Here is a 17,836-nt window from a genome sequence, read left to right as displayed (position 1 = left end):
TTACCTTGTGTGTAGGCAGCATCATCAGATCCCATACTCAATTTCCGTGCTTCACTGATTCTATCCACATGTGCTAAAGTAGGGTCCGTGAGGTGCTGAATATTCTCTGTTTCTACATAATGGTCAGGATGATTGAGAAGATTTGTGAGTTCAAAGGTAGGGGACACCACCCCTGGGGAAACTGCAGGGGGTTTGTTGGGAGAAACGGTAATTTTGAAAGTGTACTTTGTGTTGGGCTGAGTGACCACCACTCGAGGAGATGTTGCAGAGTTACTTCCTAATACTCGGCTTTTGGGAGGGTGGTGATGGATGAAGGCAGGGCCCATGCTCACTTGCCCAGACATGTTCCTGGAGGCCGCAGATGGCCCAGAGTTTGTGGATATGAAGAGTGTAGGTTGATTGCGCATGCCCTGCTCATCTCCTGTGGCGGCATTGGCTGAAATATAGACCTTAGGTTGACTACGGGAGAGCATCTCCTCAGTACTCGGAGGACTGGCAGCTATGTAAACAGTGGGCTGATTTCTATTTAAGGTCTGGCTGTTGACCAACGAGGAAGTGCTGGCAGTTCGAGGTCCAGAAGAACGTAATTTTGAAGAACTGTTTCTTTGTGGGGGTTCAAGTTTGATTTCGATCTGGTTTTTTCGAGGTCCTGTTGAAATATTCTGAATGTTATATTGGCTATGGGCAGAAGACTGTGAGCTACCAGATGAATGAATTGTTGGCGGTTGCGGAGTAGTTGGCGAACTGATAGGCATGTAGACATGAGAGGTCTGATGGCCCTGCTGATTTGGCTGCTGGGTTGAGGTATGTGGCAAAGGATTGGACGTAGGATAAGTAGTCCAAGGAGCAGGCTGCGAAGGCTGATAGGCTTGCTGAGAGTTAATGGGATTCAACTGAGATACCCAGCCAGAATGCTGTTGTGTCTGCCGAGCTGTACCACTAGGAGTTGTAATGTAAGGCCTAATATAGATAGAATTTCCCTGTGGACTGTTAAGTACAGGCGGAGGTACACCATGTATGTGCAAAGACGTAGGAGTACTACGACCAGTCTGTATGTTTGGGGCTAACGTTACCATAATAGGATTAAACCTGGGAGTTTGTTGAGAGAGGTTTGCCGTTCCTTTGCTGCCTAGGTGAAATCCAAGATGTGGTGTTGAGTTTGAAGCACCAGACGTACTGGGCATTCCAAAGACATTAAAGCCTTGAGGAACTTGAGCTGGTGCTGTCTGCGGCTCCTGCTGAAACAGTTCGTTACTGGACTGCCCACCTTGAAGCTGCCCATCACTAACACTGTGTGTTAAAGTCCTACTTCCATTCACTCGACTTCCTTCTCTTCCATGGTGGTAAACATTCTGTGACTGCAAGTCCAAGTTGAGAGAAGTCATGTGATTTCGCAGACCAGAAATTCCAGACTCATCTGAAAAATTCAGGTCTCCTTCACCATAAAGATACCTTGTACTCTCCTGAGAGAGAACAGCGCAGCAGGCATCCAGGTTGTTATTATTCTACAGAGCAAAATGAGAACAGGTCAATCTTAGTCATGAGAAGTGAACACAAACTATCATCACCACAGCAATACTCCACAACTAACAAGTGAATGTGTAACACAATTATAAGAGACTTACATCTTTTGATCTGAGAACTATTATATATATATATATGTTTGAATTCTTAATTCTCGCAATCAGTATAATGGAAAAACTGAGGAGTAGCAGATAAATATAAACCCATTTCAGAGGAACAGAACAGAAAAAAGCAAAAACCCAAACAAAGTGTTTTTAAATAAAGTAGCACATCATCAGTCATAAATTATCCACAAATACTTACTGAACATCAACTATATATGAAGCAGTCTTTGAACCTGTGGAAGACTAAGGACAAATAAAACAAGTTCTTCCCCTCATAGAGTCTGTCAATCAATCAGGTGGACAGTTTTGGAAAATGGCAGCAGTCAGTTCTCCAGGGCCTACGACCTCTCTAGGCAAGGACAGCTAGCTAGGTTTATGACACCCCAGCTAAATTCTAAATATTTATACTCAGAGCCACAAGGAGGTGCAGCTCTCACCTCTCATCAAAGTAGTTTCTTTTTGCAACAGACAGAACCCATTACAGAAATCTACAAGTGGTGAAAATGCAGAGAACCATCTACTGAGAGGTGCCCAGCACCAATCAGTACTTCTACAACACAACCCCTCCTTACACCATGGAAGAGGGGATGCTAAGACTGTGAGACTGGGGCGGCGGGGGTGGTGGTGGGGGTGGTGGGGGGGCAGGGGGCAGGATGTCTGCTGTGAGACGGTGTCTTCTTGACATGACAGGGAAGCTACACCAGGAAATCGTAACAACATGGCTGACTACCTAAGACATGCACAATGAGAATACCAGTCAACATGCCAATGTGAACGGGGACACTGCACAAGGCCACTCCTAGATGAGGAGCTATAGGTCAATTGATGGTTGTTCAGAGAGGGAGAACCAGTCTTCTTCAGAGATGAGCATCCTCAGTTCCAAATGGTCAGCCCAAACACATGTTCATTAGAGCAAACCTCAATTAGCAGGTGTACACATCCTCCTAGACACATAAGAACTTATATACATTAATGTACACACACACACACACACACACACACACACACACACACACACACACACACGAGACTGGACTAACGAGGTAGGTACACTTGGTGATTCACAGGGCACACACAATTTAGAGGAGGAGAACGCTGACCAACAGCCCTCCTCAAACGAAAACAAAGCCGTCAGCGATCTCCAGAGGTCTTGGGGAGGAGAACGGCATAACTGTGAGAGTTAGCTGAGCCATGTTCCAAACAAAGTGAATGAAGCAAGTTTAACTGGAGTGAAGATTCACATTTGGAAACTTCGTGAAACACATGGTTACAAAGAAGACTGGGATTAAGTAATGGAGGGTTAAAAACAAAAATAAGACACTACAGTTTGTTCTTTATTAAGCAAGTGAGAAAGCCATTGAACACAGACAAACAGAGAAGTAAAGACAAAAGAGTATTTTGGGGCCAGGCAGTGGTAGTACACGCCTTTAACCTTGGCACTAGGGAGGCTGAGACAGGCAGATCTCTGTGAGTTCAAGGCCAGCCTGGTCTACAGAGCGAGTACCAGGCCAGGCTCCAAAGCTACAGAGAAACCCTGTCTTGAAAAACAAAAAACAAAACAAAACAAAACAAAACAAAACAAAACAAAACAAAACAAAACAAAACAAAACAAAACAAAAGAGCATTTTGGGAAGACAATTCTGTTCATACTTAAGAAGCAAGGAGATGATATTCTTTTGGCAAAGCAGTGAGTGAGAAGACAGGCAATAATAAACATCTGATAATAGAAATGAGTAACAAGAGACCAATGAACACAGCTTGGGGGGGAGTGGTGGTTGGGGGGGGGGGGGGTCAGAGAACTGGAAGATTAGGAGCCAGAGAAAAATCAACTGTGTTAAAATGTCTCAAGCAGGCTGATGAAAATCCCCCCAGAATCCTTAAGAAATGATAATCCTTGTGGTGTTTAGTTTTACTGCAACTTGATGTGCTGTGTTCTGTAGATACCCATGGGAGACCTGCCCTTTCCTGAACAAAAATAGAGGAGGGAGAGGTAACTACGGCTGGGATGTAAGATAAGGAAGGAAGGGAGGGAGGGAATAGAGGAAAGGAAAGGAAGAAAGAAAGAAAATAAATAAATAAATGATAGCCTATACTATTTGAACAAGGAATGGACAAACAAGAAGTGAAAAATGTTTTGTTTTTTTGCCTAGCACTTTGCCTCTGGAATGCTTGGCTTGTTTTCTCAACACATCAAGATTACACTGAAATATACATTAGAGGTCTTCTTTATCTTGTTCTATAAAAGACTTTATATTTCAATCCCAGTTAATAGGTTTTAAAATATCACTGAGCGCTGGGCAGTGGTGGCTCATGCCTTTAATTCCAGTACTCAGGAGGCAGAGGCCAGGTGGACTACACAGAGAGAAACCTTGTCTCAAAAACAAACAAACAAACAAACAAACAAACAAATCAAAACAAAAACCAAAAAAAACCAGGTGTGTGTGTGTATCACTGAGCTATGAATAAGTGTTCTAGATAGTTCTTTCAACATCAAGTCATGAAATTTGTTAACCTTCATTATTTTCCTACTAGTTTTTCAATGACTCTCTGAACACCCTTAGTATAGCTTTATTTTCCTACACAATTCTACCTTCTGCTTTATTTGAAAAGTTAGACTTGGGTTCTAAGGGATGGCTTACACTCCCCTGCCCCCCGCCCCATCTCTGCTCTTTTCCCACCTTCTTAAAACTTTGACACAAACCTAGACATATCTGGGGGAGGGAATCTCAACTGAGGAACTGAATCCATCAGACTGGCCTGTAGGCAAGTCTATGGGGCATTTCTTGATTGATGACTGATGTTGGTACCAGTCCTGGGAAGGTGGTCAGTCACAGGTGCTTAAGAGAGCAAACTGAACAAACCAGTTAGCACCTCCCCTCCACGGCTTCTGCTTCATTCCTGCTAGACTTCCTTCCTCCCTTGAGTTCCCTCAGTGATGGGCTGTGACCTGGAAGTGTAAGATGAAATTAAATCCTTTCCTCCGCAGGTCACTCTTGGTCTTCACCACAGCCACAGACCTAACTAAGAACTGTTACATTTTCACCTTCCTTTTCCCGTTACAGTCTATATTGATAAATACGAATGGCAGATTCATTTGCCAAATATCAATAATGGGGAACTTTCACTACTGTTTTTTCTCTTTTAAGAAGTGTGAGTCCTATATCCCACTAGTTAATTTACCTGGATTATACTTTTCTGTGGAGATTTTTATTCTCACTTAACAGTGAAGAAGTAAAAAATAAGGGTCAAAGACGTTATTGTTGGTAATCATCAAAACATGGACTCAAGTCTGTTCTCAGAATCTAAAACTCATGCATGCTTAACCACTGTAACAGGAACCATGTAAATCTGGAGACTTCCATGTACCCAAGGATAATTACAGTGTAGAATATGAGGTAAGACATCAGGATATCGAGTAAACTGGGATTCTAGACCACAGATTATCGTACTCTAGTCAAGACACCCAAAATTTATCTTGAATGTGAGGGGAAAAATTTTAAGGCAAATATATAGCAATCTGTGTTTACACTTATCTTAGCTAAAAGGCCAAGAAACAGAAATATCTTCATCTAGAAAGCAAGATAGATTGGTGGGACCCAAACTAGGTTAAGGCTAGAGGCATATAGACCATTAAAAATACAGATAAAAGATAAGGGTATGGACAAAATATATGTAGTCACTATGAAATATAGACTTGCTAAAAAACTTCATATATTATCAAATTTTAAAAGTAACTTGTCAAATTCATAAGTACGTGTGAAGGATCCCCAGAATTCTTTTGATAGAAAGGATTTCCAGGTTAAATAAATGGCCAACTACAACTAATACTAAATATTTAGTAATATTTAGAATTATGGACTTCTAGAATTTTTGTATACAAATAACAATGTAGAAATTGGAGAGATTAACTGGAAAACATATCAGACTTAGAAATATGAAATACTTGTTATATCCTTTACAATTGGGAACTTACACACTGTCATACAAATTCCTCAAGTCAGAGATAAGGAACCGATATGCAAACAGGGTTTTGACAAATGCCTGAAGTACCAGATCAATAGAAGGACAAGCTTTCTGACTCCTGGATGACTTCTTCCTCATTTTACACAAAGATCTGGGATGTTAGACACCTGACAAGAAGATGAGGAGAAAGGAGCAAGGCCATAGCTAGCACATGTCAGTGTTTCTACGTTCAGCTCTTAGTTCGCTCTCCTGTCTATACAACAGACAATGCCTGTATTCCAGGCAAGTACTGAGGCCCCATTCTGCCCCCGGCCACGTTACTATGAGACACCAAAGATCATTTCTTTTCATTGCAGCACAGTGACAAAGACAAAGAGTTTTCCTCCAATATCTAAAAAAATACCAGATTAATAAATTAAAAAACACAATAATTAATAGATTATAATTAGTACTTTTTATCAATAAATCTAGAAATCATTGAACACTAACCTGTAACATGCACCTGGATACAACAACTTCAGGTACTTCAGGGAATTTTTGTCGCAGGTCATGTAAAACCTGAAAATCAATTTGGTGGCTTCCTTGGGCCATTCGTGTGTCGCCTGCTCAGGACTATCTTAATAGGCAATTCTAGGCCCGAGTGGAATTAGTACTCATCTCTTCTGGCCAAGCATTTTCTGTGAAAGAAAAAAAAAATTAATGAGAACTGATTTTAGAATGAATACTGCTGTGGATTTATAATTACAGTATGAAAGAATATGTGCCTTAGCACCTAACAATATAACCATGAAAGTGTTATTTAGGCTTAATGATTTCCATATAGCTATACATAGTACCATCTCTAACAAATTTTGAAATGATCTACCTTTTCCATATTAAGGAAAAGCCGGAACCACAGGAGAGCCTTAGGCACCCTAAGAACCTGAAAACGTTACTCTATATAAAAGACTATGTATGGTTTATCTGAAACTGTATTTTGCTTTATACCTAGTTCTTAAATGCAGTCAACCCTACTACGCAAAGTAAGTCTTTTCTACTTCAGTTTTCTATTGTAGCACTCACACAGGTGTTTTTCTCTCCTTCCATGTTTATCTACCACTAAGTTTGATTGTCTTTATTTGCAAAAATAAAGTATTTTGTGCCTGACAATTCTGTCTCACCTGTATGTCTTTTGTCTGAGCCACCTTAATCCACCTTAGCCATTACTGCAAAAGTCTCCTGATGGTCTTTTCTCCACCTCCACTCTGTTTCACTACCCATGCCTTTCACACCCACAATCTTTCCCTGTAAGCAATCTTCGTGAAAAATACATGCAAGTATCTACCCTCGACCCCTGTGGCTCAAAATGGCACTCCACAAGGACTCTTGTTTACTACACCCTCTAAGTTCATTTCCTACCACATTCCTTGTTTCCTCAGTTGCTAATGGGCTTCTGGTATCTTCTCAAGAAGCCAACCATCCTTTTCCTGTAAGGCTTTTGGACTTACTGCTCTTGCCTCTAACATTTTCTCTCTCAAATACTTGAAGGCTCTCTTTACCTCCTTAAAGCCACCCATCAAATGCCACTCACTTAAAGACACTGTCCCTGACCATTCTTCCTATGTTAAAAAAAATCATATACACATACTACATTTTCCCTCTGTAACATTTATAATTGATATCCAGAGGATTAAGAACTCTAAAGTTACCTATTGTATTCCCAAGATTAGATCATTCTAGGTTCACAAAACATGCAACATTCATTGGATGAAAGTTTTATTATGAAATTTCTTTCACATTATAGTTTCTAAAACATTTCAAATGATTTAGACTTGGAAAAAAATAATTTACACACAACATTAGAGATAGGCAAATAAACATATAAATGAGAAACACCTTCATTAATCAAAAAGATGAAGAACAAAAACAAACTTTAATTTATTCCATTATTAAAGCATACACAGCCATGTTACTACTGACATGCTTTTCTAGATAACGAGGACACAGATGAGAAACATTATTCAAATGCACAACTACACTCTCCAATAGGACAGAGCAGTTCACAGAAAAAGAGGACTGTAAGTCAGCAGCCTAATCTTGTGTACATGCTACATTAGTTAGATCTCTGAACTACACGTATGAGATACACTCTGAGCAGCCAGGCTAAGGTTAAAATAACCCATCTGAGATTCCAGGGTTTATAGTCTGGTTCAGCCAAGTTACCTGTCCCTTAGAACAAAGCAAGCATGCTTATCCACTGGGGGAACACAAAAGAATCCAGACTTTCTATGTCATTTCTGTCCTTAATCACATCCCAAACGATTAAAACCAAACAGGAAAAACCAATCCATACTCAAGAAAAAAAGCAACCAATGGAGAACAAGCCCAAAATGAGTTGGCTACTGAAATTAGCAACACAGATTTAAAAATAGCTATTTATGCCCATGAATGTAAGGGCAAATATACTCGGACTTCTCAGGAAATACATAGAATTATACCAATGTACTCCTATGTGTGAAATTTGCACATAATACTTTTCTATTGGAGAGCTTGAACATCGGAAACAAACAATTCACTAGACACACTTGTCTACTGTGGGCAGTCAGTGAATGTGACGACAAAGCAGTCTGGAGACAGTGAGAGTGGAGAGTGGGATGGGGGATTCCAGGCCCGCGGGGTCCAGCCGGTGGGAACACAAGCTTTAATGTACTGATAACGAGTGGCCAGAAAACAGGACACATTAGTGGGTGCCAAAAACCAAACCTGAGGGAATTTTGCCTAAAAATTTCCCAAGTTGAATGGCACCTATAGCCAAATGAACCGCATATTTATAGACAAGGCTCACTCTCTAGCCCAAGCTGTCTTGAACTTGGGGCAATTCTCCTGCCTCAGCCTTCTGAGTTCTGATATTAAAGGGGTGAGCTACCATGTCCACCTGAGTGCTGACTTATTAGAAACATCGGAGGCCAGTAGATAGATGATACAATGGGCTTTGTTTTAGTTTTTGAGACCCAGGCTGGTGTTGAACTCACTATGGAGCCCTAGGCTGCCCTGAAACTCAAAATCTTCCTGCCTTAACTAAGTAAATAAATAAATACCAGGCAACTAATTTTAATGCCCTTGTAGAGGATTAAACTTAAAAAAAAAAAAACCCAAACAAATGGCATTCACTTAATTTCAGTATGAAAAACCAAGATACCATAACAAACTTATTCTGGAAGATTATTTCTATTCCCTATGGTAGGATGCTAAACTTCCCAGCTCATAGAACTCCACTACAGTGCTTTTGCCGTCATAGCAGTTAGCACGTAGGTTTCTGTACGTTTCTTTAACTGGTCTCATTTGGACAGCTAATAAAGTGTATCAAAGGTGAACCGTATTAACATCAGTTTCATGGATTCACAGTGGTGACACTATCATGTTTACTGCTGTATAACAAGTACTTTGAAGTGTATGGCGGGATGTGGAGACGGCTATTTGTTAAGAATGTGTACTGCTAACTCAGAGGACCCAAGTCCAGTTCCCAGTACTCAAGCTGGGACAGCTCATAACAACCTGTCACTTTAGCTCAAGAAGATGTGACCCCTTTTTGGGTACTGCACTTGCACGCGCGCGCACGCACGAGCACACACACATACACTTTGCGGTAAATCTCTAAAGAAGTCAGTTTGGTTGTACCATCTATTTTGAAGTGACAAGTCTGTCCTAACATCATTGACATGTTAGACAATTATTTGAACATTAAGTGTGTTCTGCTACAATTTCATCTGGGAGAACCAGTAGGTAACTAGAACAAAGCCCTCACCTGGCTGAGCGAAGCTGCACACAAGAACACAGAAGGTCCCCGAGAGCACAGCTCCAGTGTTTAGTTTACCAGCCCTCGCCCGCCTCTGGGGCTGTGAACTAGAGCAGCCACAGCCTCTGTCAGTGTCCTTTGCTTCCAGAACTCTTGGTTCACCATCTCATAAAGCTCACTTCCACAGGCAAACTTCAGGTTTGTTCGAGGGAAAGGTCAATATTTATTACAAGATTTACACACATTCCTTGACTTTTTAACATGAATAAAACAGTACTATGCTTTAAAAAGAATCTTAGCTTTTAAAAATGTTTCTGACTACAGTTTTTGAGAGCTGTATCTCTAATTTCCTTTTTTCCCTACCAGTTCTGTGCTGGTTTAGGAAGGGATACTTTTATAATTCAGAGTGATTTTTAGGAGCATGAACATCAAATGGGAACAGAACTAGATACCTGTCAAAACTCCTCGGACTTCACCAGCTACTGGTTTCAAATCTAACAAGCCAGTCACCTCTCCAGGGTGTCCCAAGGGAAGGTAGAAAGCTGCTCTCTCCCTATAGGCAGTTTCATGTAGCTTCTGTGGACTGGCTGACATTAGCAGACTTAAGAGAGTTATTCTGAAATAATGTCTGTAACCATAAGAAAGACTGATGTGCAGTCCGAAGAGTTAGATGAGGTTACCATCCTTTTAAGGTAAAGGATGGTATAAAACCTTTTCATCTCAAAGACTTCCAATGTAAGACAGAAACTTATTATTTAAGCACATCCCCTATTCAAATACTTTTTACATTGTTGCAATAGCATAGGCCAGGTAGATAACAATTGATATTTATTTTTAAGAAATTTAAAATGTCATTAATCAGCCTAAAAAAGTCAACATTCTTCTTTTATTCAGACAGGTCTCACTATGTCATCCTATATAGAACTCTCTATATAGACCAGGCTGGCCTCCAACTCACTTTATCTGCCTCATAAGTGATAGGATTAAAGGGGTGAGCCACCATGCCCAGGCCACCAACATTATTTTTTTAACAACTTATTGGAATTTTATTTCTTGAAGTATGAGGTTATAATTTTAACAACAATCTCAAAATATCTGTTAATAGTTTCCTATGATAGAAATAAAGAATTACAGCTATTCAACTAAAAATCTGAAATTAAAATATTATTACCATTTAAGATAAAAATAAGAATTGCCAGGCATGGTAGTGCATGCCTTTAATCCTAGCCCTTGGGAGAGAGAGGCAGGCGGATCTTTGTGCATTGGAGGCCAGCCTGGTCTATGTAGTGAGTTCTACGATAATCAGGGCTATGTAAAGAGAACTTGTCTCAAAACAAAACAAAACAAAACCCAACCAAACAAAAAAATTAACTGCTAAGACAACAAATCTAACAAACCAGTCATCCAAATGCTAATTATTTTAAGTTATCTATTATGGCCCAATCTAGTATATTTAATAACTTGAAGAGCGCAATTAAGTATTACTAAAAACTAGACAACTTTACAAGCCCAGAATAATTAACTTCCCCCCAAAAAACAATACACACTAACAGTCAGTGCAGAATGATTTATATCCTCTCTTTTAAAAAGAAACCTTCCTATAATCCTATCACTTGAAGCAAGAGACAGGCAGATCTGAGTTCGAGGTCAGCCTGATCTACAGAGCAAGTTCCAGAGGAACTTGATCTTGAAAAACAAGGGTGGGGGTGTGTGGAAAAAGAAAAAAAAAAAAAAAAAAAAAAAGGGAAGGAAACCTTCCCAATTTCTTCATTTAAAGCACTGCCTCCAGGATATAAATGCTGGCCATTTCCTATGCCTCACTAGTTAAGTTACAAGTTCTTCTTAAAGGAATGTGCAAGTCAGCCACACTTGGCAATTATGTTTTGTGGTTTTGTGGTGGATGCTGCCATTTTCTATGGATTTAGAAAAGTGCAATAAATCTGAGACAAACATATTATATAATTGATTACCTTATGTGTCTTTTCCACTTCGTATCGTATTATTTCCAATACTTTAGCATTTTAGTATGGAAACAAAGTTACTTTCCAGTGTTCCTTTTCACTGTAATCTTTCAGATAATCTATCCTGGTCATAAATACCATCTTTAAAAGAAATGAGCGACTAAGCATGTTAACAAATTCTTATTTATAGCTAAAAAGAGGAGAAAAGAAAACCAAAATATTAGAAAAACTCATGTTCTGGTCTTATAACCATAAACATTTGTAAGAAACAAATTAACTTGATACATGAAAATTATGATAATAAGTTAAATGCTAGCCGGGCGGTGGTGGCGCACACTTTTAATCCCAGCACTCGGAAGGCAGAGCCAGGTGGATCTCTGTGAGTTCGAGGCCAGCCTGGATTACCAAGTGAGTTCTGACAAGTGCCTGCCTTTAACTACAGAGCAATCTCAGTTCCCCTCCCCTTCACTCCAAACAACTACCTTCAAGGAGAAATATATTCTTGCATAGCCACATTAAGGAAAATCATGAGTCTTTCTCTTAGTGGAATAAGACATCCAAATTACTATATATAAGAAGCTGATGGAAAATATCAAGACACAGAATCCACATATATTATAAAGCCCTCAATATAAAAAGTCAAGCTGGGTGGTGGTGGCGGCGGCGCACGCTTTTAATCCCAGCACTCAGGAGGCAGAGCCAGGTGGATCTCTGTGAGTTCAAGGCCAGCCTGGTCTACAGAGCGAGTTCTAGGAAAGGCACAAAGCTACACCGAGAAACCCTGTCTCGAAAAACCAAAAACCAAACCAAAACAAAAAAAGTCAAAATATATACCCTTTAAAGAGATTAAAAAAAAAATAAATGCATAGGGAAGGTTTTGAAGGCATTTTTAAAAAGATGTAGTTTCAATTTTGTGATCCTTCTTGCTTGCTTGTTTTCATTTTGGGAGATGATGAGTTTCTCCATATAGCCCAGGCTGGCATCAAACTCATGACCCTCCTGTCTCAGTCTCTGAGGGCTGTGATTACAGCATGTGCCACCATACCCAGCTTCCTAGCTTTGTTTCTTTTTCTCCTTTTCCTTCTCCTCCTCTTCTTTTTTTTTAAGAATATATATTCTCCACTCTTAGGCACACACCCAAAGGACGATTCTACCGTGAGGACACTTGCTCAACCATGTTCATTGCTGCTCTAGGCACAATAGCCAGAAATTGGAAAGAACCTAGATGTCCCTCAACATAAAAACAGATAAAGAAAACATTTACACAATGGAGTGTTACCCAGCTGTTAAAAACGATACCACGCAATTTGTAGGCAAATGGAACGAACTAGAAAAAGAATCATACCGAGTGAGGTAACCCAGACCCTGAAAGGTAAATATGGTATATATTTGCTTTTATGTGGATATCAGCCATTGAGTAAATGATAATCAGGTTACAATCTATAGACCCAGAGAGGTTAGCTATAGAGGAAGGGTCAGGGGTGGAGCGGGAGCGGGTGAGACAGCGACATGGATCTCCCTGGAAGGGGAAACAAATAGATTTCATAAGTGAACTAGGAGCAGGGAGGCGGGGGACTGGAATGGGAGGTTCAGGGAGGGAGGGTGAGGGAATTTGGAAAGAGACACCTAGAACTGAGGGGCATCTGAGGAGTGGTATGGAAACTTCCTAAAATAGGAAGGCCATCTTAATAAAGTCTCCAAATAACAGGGGAGACTCAGTCCCAACTGGCCATCTCGTGTATCTGAATGAGGCTTCAGGAGTTGTTTACTGGGGAACTCTGATTACTCCTTACCTTTCTTTTAAGCAGTTAAACTCACAGGTAGATGAGCACAACTTAGTTTGAGTAAACAGTTCCCCTTGAGTTAGCCTCTGGGTGAAAAACTATGACCTGCCTCTTCTGTGAGTTGTAAACCCCTCGTTTATGGAAAGCTATCCCATGCAAAGGTGGACAAAAGATCACACCTTCCCTGCGCTTACAGTGTAATCACTGTGGCTCAGCATTTACTATGCACCAGGGTCCTACACTGAATGCTAATCGGTCCGTATGATTTTGGTCACTTCTCCTAATACTCCTATGGTGAAGATTAAAGGGAAACCACAAGTAACCCGCATTTCAAGTCCTTGACACAACTATGGATGGTGTTTTTTATTAGGGCTATGCACTATGCACAATCTCCAACGTTAATTCAACATTCACTGTACTACAGCCTTTCCAAAGGACTGACTTCCACTCATAGTTAGTTCTAAGAAGTCTTCAATGAATTCCCATCACCTACTAAACCAAATCCAAACCCTGTGCACTTCACATTTGAAACATGTTTCGCATAGCTCTATTTCTCACTAAATCCCAACCATTCTCTAAGCACACTGGACTACTTGTAGGTTTTAGAACATATACCTTAAAAAATACTCTTGCTAAAATCTAATCTTTCAATGCTCAGTAGAAAGCCTTCTTCACAAAGGTGATTCCCTCTGGTACTCCCAAGCACATGGGTTTTTATCTCTATTATGATATTTTATATTATACTTGTTCCTCAATATCCAAGGAAGATTAGTTCAGGACCCTCCACTCTCATCCCTTCAAGACACTGGAATGAGCAGATGCTCAAGTATCTTATAAAAAAAAGGCAGGTTTTTGTATATAACCTACCCATACCCTACATTGCTTCTAATACTCAAATACAATGTAAATCCTAGGCAAATATACGTTAGGGAATATACTGCTTAGGGAATAATGATCTTCAAGAATCTGTATATGTTAAAAGTACATATGCAACCTGTACAGGTTCAACTACTTTCTGATCTATGGTTGGTACAGTATTTGAGGAGTAGAGGGTCCACTGTATCAGCCTATAAGCTCATTGAAAGCAGCGGTCACTTATTTTTATATCCCTACTGGACCTGGCAGTGTCTTACACACAATGTATGCTCAACAGCATAGAAAATTTCACCATTATTAATTACATCTCTGAAAGTAGCAAGACTTGGTATCCATGTACATTTCCTTCCTTAATTTCTCCTTTAGTTCACTTAATAGGGTAATGATATTCATGTAACTATGGTTGCTCCCTTTCTACTTGTAATTCAACATCACTGAGCCATGACTCTTTCAATACCATAAGTCATGTAGTTATATAATGCTCCTACAGCAACTCATGCATTAACACTGGAGAAGGAACAAGAAGGAAGGAGTCAAACACACGCTGGAACTCTAGGGTCACTGGTTAAATCCTTGGCTAGGATACAAAATTCCCTTGGTCAATTTTGGGTCATCTTTGGCTTAGATGAAGTTAAAATCAAAAGATATGCATGGCTATCTACTACCTACTACTAACTGTTTTATAAATACTGTTTCAAATCTATATAAATAGGTGAAAATAATTAATATCCTTAAAAGTCCCAACCCCAACTGACTTGACTTCCTAGTTGATTATTTATGAGCAGCTTTTCTTGGTTAAACTCTAATGCACTAGGAAGCCTCAGCTTTCACCCTTATAGTTACACTCTTGGGCAAGCATTGGAATTCTTCCTATTTGGCTTCTTTCAAGCAATCAAGTAATATATACACCTCAAGTATATATTTTTGCATATATGTAAATATTATATTGCGATACAATTAAATTTAGGTAAATATACCATGTAAATACAGTATGTGGTCTTATCTATAAATAAAACCTATCATTTCCAATGACTGGAGAATGTGCTAACTTTCACATAAATGTATCAGAAATAAAGAAAAGTTAAGGACACTGGAAAGGAGAACCTGCTTCATTTATGTAATTCTCACTATTACTTGTTCCCAATATTACTTGTGAACCTTAGAGAAGGATGGTTGCTGTCAAAGCTTACTTTTCAATGAAGACCAGAGTACTATTTTGCACATTTTCAGGACTTGACTACATAGCACTTCAGCGTTATTTCTCTTAAAATGCTTTTGCATTAGTTTGGCACTATTAGCAAACAAATTAAACTAGAAATTCTCAGGCAAAAGTTAAGCTACAAGTCAGTGCTAGCCACATGTTACAAAATGTTAGGGCAGTTACTAAGTCACTCGGTTTCAAAGCCAGAAAACTGTAAGTTGTGAACTGTGTGCTGTTACAGATCACACAGCCTACGCGTGAGTGCCCCGACTTTTGCATACCTGGAAATAGAAAAATTCAAACTGTAGCTGTTCTTGGTTGGCTAATTGGCAGCTTACAAATGTTTAATTAAGTAACTGCAGTGAGCTCATCTCTACTGGATACTTCTTTTCCAGAGCAGGTCCAGGAACTGGGTCTGGAGCCTTGAAAGCAGAAGAGAAACTACAGTAAACTAGAGATAGGCAGAATAAGGATGTGAGCAGACAACACTCTTGAGGTCTGAAAGCAGGAGTGCTTCCTGAAGGCTCTAGCAGAACAGCTCTCAAGCAGGAAAAGGTATCTTACATACACCCTTATAGGCACACTCTTCACCTGCCCAACTCCTGAAACTCCCAGTTCTGGGTCGTGAACAAGTAGCCTTTATGAAATCTCCAGTGGTTCTGAACAGCAGCCTGCCTGCCAGAGGCCAGTGTGACTGTAACAGAAGCAGCAAGACCTATTTGAGTGATAAAAGTGGAATTACAAACCCTCCACTCTCAGGTCCCTTTACCCTCCCTCGCTGTCCTTAACTGCTGTCCTTATTTCCTACATCAGACATGCTGCAGAGCCTTCCTAGGACTGTTTTAGATAGATTCAGGCAATAAACTCAATTCCAAGTTCCAGACAGGGTTACTCTGTGTAGTTCTGGCTGTCCTGGAACTCCCTCTGTAGACCAGGCTGGTCTCAAATGCAGAGAGATCCACCCGCCTCTGCCTCCTGGTGCTGGGATTAAAGGTGTGCGCCACCACATCTGGCTCAAGTTCCAATTCCCAAAAACACTTGGTAATGCTTAAAGAAGGTGGCAAAGAACAAGTCATAAGATTGCTTCTTAACCCACTGGAAATTATTTTCCCATTATCAAAACAGATTCACTAAAAAGAATTCCTCAGGCCCATATGAAAACAAAAACAAATTGGCAACTACAAAGTTAGAGAAATGGTAGACAATGCATTAATTAGTTTCTCAGAGACCTCGAATGATGTCCTTGCACTTGATTCTCAGTAGGCTGGCCCTTTAGGAGTTCCTCTAAGAAATGAATCCCACAGTAGTAAACTGAAATCTCTCTTGTATCAAACGTGAGGACTGTAATGGGACAAAGATAGTGTGGATAATAAAGGCTTAACAAGTAAACTCCCTCCCTGCATTTCTAGTACATAACAACACAACAAAAACACACTAGACGTCAATTTCTGGGGGGTGGGGTGGGGGTAGAAAATGAAAGCTTTCCATGTTTTGTGATGGCATGTTGTAGAAAAAATCCTGAAGACAGGAACCTTAGTTCAAATCTCATTTCAATATGGCCTTGAATTAAAATGTTCCCATCCAAAGTCTCCTTTTTATCAAATGGCAGACAGCTGCTCATTTCCCTGGGCTGCCATGCAACCTTGCTTGTGTACGCAAGCACCTCAAGTCTCCGGCGTCGTATCAGGTTTCCAATACATTCTGCTGCATTACTAAAGAATGAAACACACTCTTTCTTGTTTGCTTTATTTCTGCTCTGAACATGTAGGTATACTTAAGCTTTCATTTTCACAGATGCTAAAGCAATACCTAGGTTTAATAAGCTGTAGGTGTAATTAAATGCATCACATTCTAAGAGATGTAATTCATTTATTAACACTGGTTTCAGAATAACTACAAGACAGTTCAATTCCAGAGTTGAAGAGAAACAAAGGATGTAAAAATTTACACTTCGGATACCAAGATAGTCTGTAGTAAACAAGAACAAAAGCTTCTCTCCCAGTAAAGTAGAATATAGGTACAATAACAGTATGTTAAAATGTAGCTCTGGGATGCAGAACTTCAAAACCAAAACCACCACCACCAAAACCCCAGGAAAGTAATTACTCCATGATATAACTTGGTTTTTATGCAGTTAAGGCAAAGAAAAGCCTTCTACTACATATGGGCAATAATTTCTCTCTTACTGATAGAACAGTGGGTTCCACAGAAAATCATTATTTACCAAATATGGCTCTAAGATCAGATTACAACTCCTCTGCCACTTACCAAGTATAAAGCAAGTGTCACAAGCCACAAGGAATTTAAGGGAAAAAAAACCACACAGTTATTCAAAATGTATTCATTACCACAACTTTCTTTCAACATAGTTGAAAAACTTAACATGGAAGTATGCCACTCAAAATGGAGAGATAGGATTTTATTCGTATAGTTCTCAGAAAGCAAAAAAAAGGTCTGAAGAGATTCCTGTCACTCTCATGGAGGGCTTTCACTTTCAAGACTACTAAGGAGGGAAAACACCATAGACAAATCAATATTATGTATTTGTTTGTTGGTTTGTTTTTTGAAACAGGATTTCTTTGTCTGACAGCTCTGGCTGTCCTAGAACTCACTTTGTAGACCAGGCTGGCCCTGGACTCACAGAGATC

The 17,836-nt window shown here is 39.8% G+C and overlaps 1 protein-coding gene across 4 annotated transcripts in view; it reads right to left on the bottom strand.

The window, feature by feature from the left end:
• Positions 1–17,836, bottom strand: part of Tab2 (TGF-beta activated kinase 1 (MAP3K7) binding protein 2) — a 54,772-nt gene that overhangs the window by 16,576 nt on the left and 20,360 nt on the right. For 3 of the 4 annotated variants that reach the window (XM_076552794.1, XM_076552791.1, XM_076552793.1), the window contains exons 2-3: positions 6,081–6,268; positions 5–1,505 (exon numbers count right to left, since the gene is read on the bottom strand). In XM_076552794.1, coding sequence (XP_076408909.1) covers positions 5–1,505; positions 6,081–6,182 — 1,603 coding nt within the window. In that variant the 5' untranslated portion in view covers positions 6,183–6,268. Of the gene's footprint in view, positions 1–4; positions 1,506–6,080; positions 6,269–15,469; positions 15,611–17,836 lie in introns of all 4 variants that reach the window. The other variant, XM_076552792.1, reaches the window with a different exon arrangement.

The sequence above is a fragment of the Peromyscus maniculatus genome, chromosome 16 (assembly GCF_049852395.1).
Source record: "Peromyscus maniculatus bairdii isolate BWxNUB_F1_BW_parent chromosome 16, HU_Pman_BW_mat_3.1, whole genome shotgun sequence".
In the NCBI taxonomy this organism is placed as follows: Eukaryota; Metazoa; Chordata; class Mammalia; order Rodentia; family Cricetidae; genus Peromyscus; species Peromyscus maniculatus.
The sequence above is the reverse complement of the archived record's forward strand: the minus strand, read 5'-3'. Positions and strand labels throughout refer to the sequence as shown.